General features: G+C 33.3%; 1 protein-coding gene across 1 annotated transcript in view; it reads left to right on the top strand.

Annotated features, from left to right (window-relative positions):
* Nucleotides 1–456, top strand: part of LOC119601318 (proline-rich 33 kDa extensin-related protein-like) — a 783-nt gene extending 327 nt beyond the window's left edge. The window contains exon 1 of the mRNA XM_037952163.1: nt 1–456. This exon is cut by the window's left edge and continues 327 nt beyond it. Within this exon, the coding sequence (XP_037808091.1) occupies nt 1–456 (456 nt within the window).
* Nucleotides 457–1,245: the final 789 nt, after the last annotated feature.

Here is a 1,245-nt window from a genome sequence, read left to right on the forward strand (position 1 = left end):
AGACCTATGGATATGCATAGACCTATGGGTATGCATATGCCTATTCATAGACCTATGGATATGCATAGACCTATGGGTATGCATATGCCTATACATAGACCTATGAATATGCATAGACCTATGGGTATGCATATGCCTACACATAGACCTATGAATATGCATAGGCCTATGAATATGGATAGGCCTATGATGCATAGACCTATGGGTACACATATGCCTATACATAGACCTATGAATATGCATAGGCCTATAGGTGTGCATAGGCCTATTATGCATAGACCTATGGGTATGCCAATGATGAATAAACCTATGGATATGCGTATGCCTATACAAAGAACACGATTACCAATGCCGAGAAAACCTGATCCTCCAAGAAAATTTTTGCCGGGTGGTATTTTAAGACATTGGGCTCCGAAACGGCCATTGATCCAACCCATATTTGCTAAACGATCATAGACATCTAACGGAAAATTTTGTTATATATCCGGAGGAAAAAGAAGTCATACATTTGTATATGTTAATAACAAATAAATAGTTGACTTGTAAATTATATAATAATATTATATAAAAAACTTTTAGAGATATTTGTTTTGCTTTATATGGAATACAGTGATAATGATGTTTTGAAAAAAGATTGGGTTTGTTTTCGAAATTTTTAATTCTAAATTTTAGAATCTGAAAGAATTTTGAATTTGTTGCTCCATTTTAAAAAATCTAAAAATCGAGAGGAAAGTATCAAATTAACTTTTGTAATAAGGGACAAGAAGCAGTACTATGAGTAGGTTTATAAAAATAAATCCTAGTTTTTATCGGGTTCTTATGTCAAGAAGAGATTTTCAGTTTTATTAGTGTAAAAGAACTGTATTTTTATTAATGTATTTAATAAAATGGGTCAGATCAATTTTTTCCATAATTTGTTTAATGATTCGTGCTCTCCTCTAATGGGTTTCACGGACGATATTATCTTTAAGGTTGTGAGAAGTTTCACACAGCTATAGTCTAAAGGATCATCACCAAAACGGCTGATTACTAAAAGTAACTTCTGCAAAATTTGATCACGATTGCTCCACATTCAACCTATTTATTTCAGTATGGCAGTTTAAATTATAATCCGAGGATAGATTTGTATGGGTTGGATAGGTGAAATCGTGGACCAATTTTCAATAAGAAGTATTTGTGAGCATTAGGAAACACTATTCGAAAATGCGTCTCTCAGCCTCTCTTTTTGTGGACGTTATCGTGTCA

The sequence above is a fragment of the Lucilia sericata genome, unplaced genomic scaffold (assembly GCF_015586225.1).
Source record: "Lucilia sericata isolate MDLA Ls3-8-SP2 unplaced genomic scaffold, ASM1558622v1 Contig000154F_arrow, whole genome shotgun sequence".
Taxonomy (NCBI): domain Eukaryota; kingdom Metazoa; phylum Arthropoda; class Insecta; order Diptera; family Calliphoridae; genus Lucilia; species Lucilia sericata.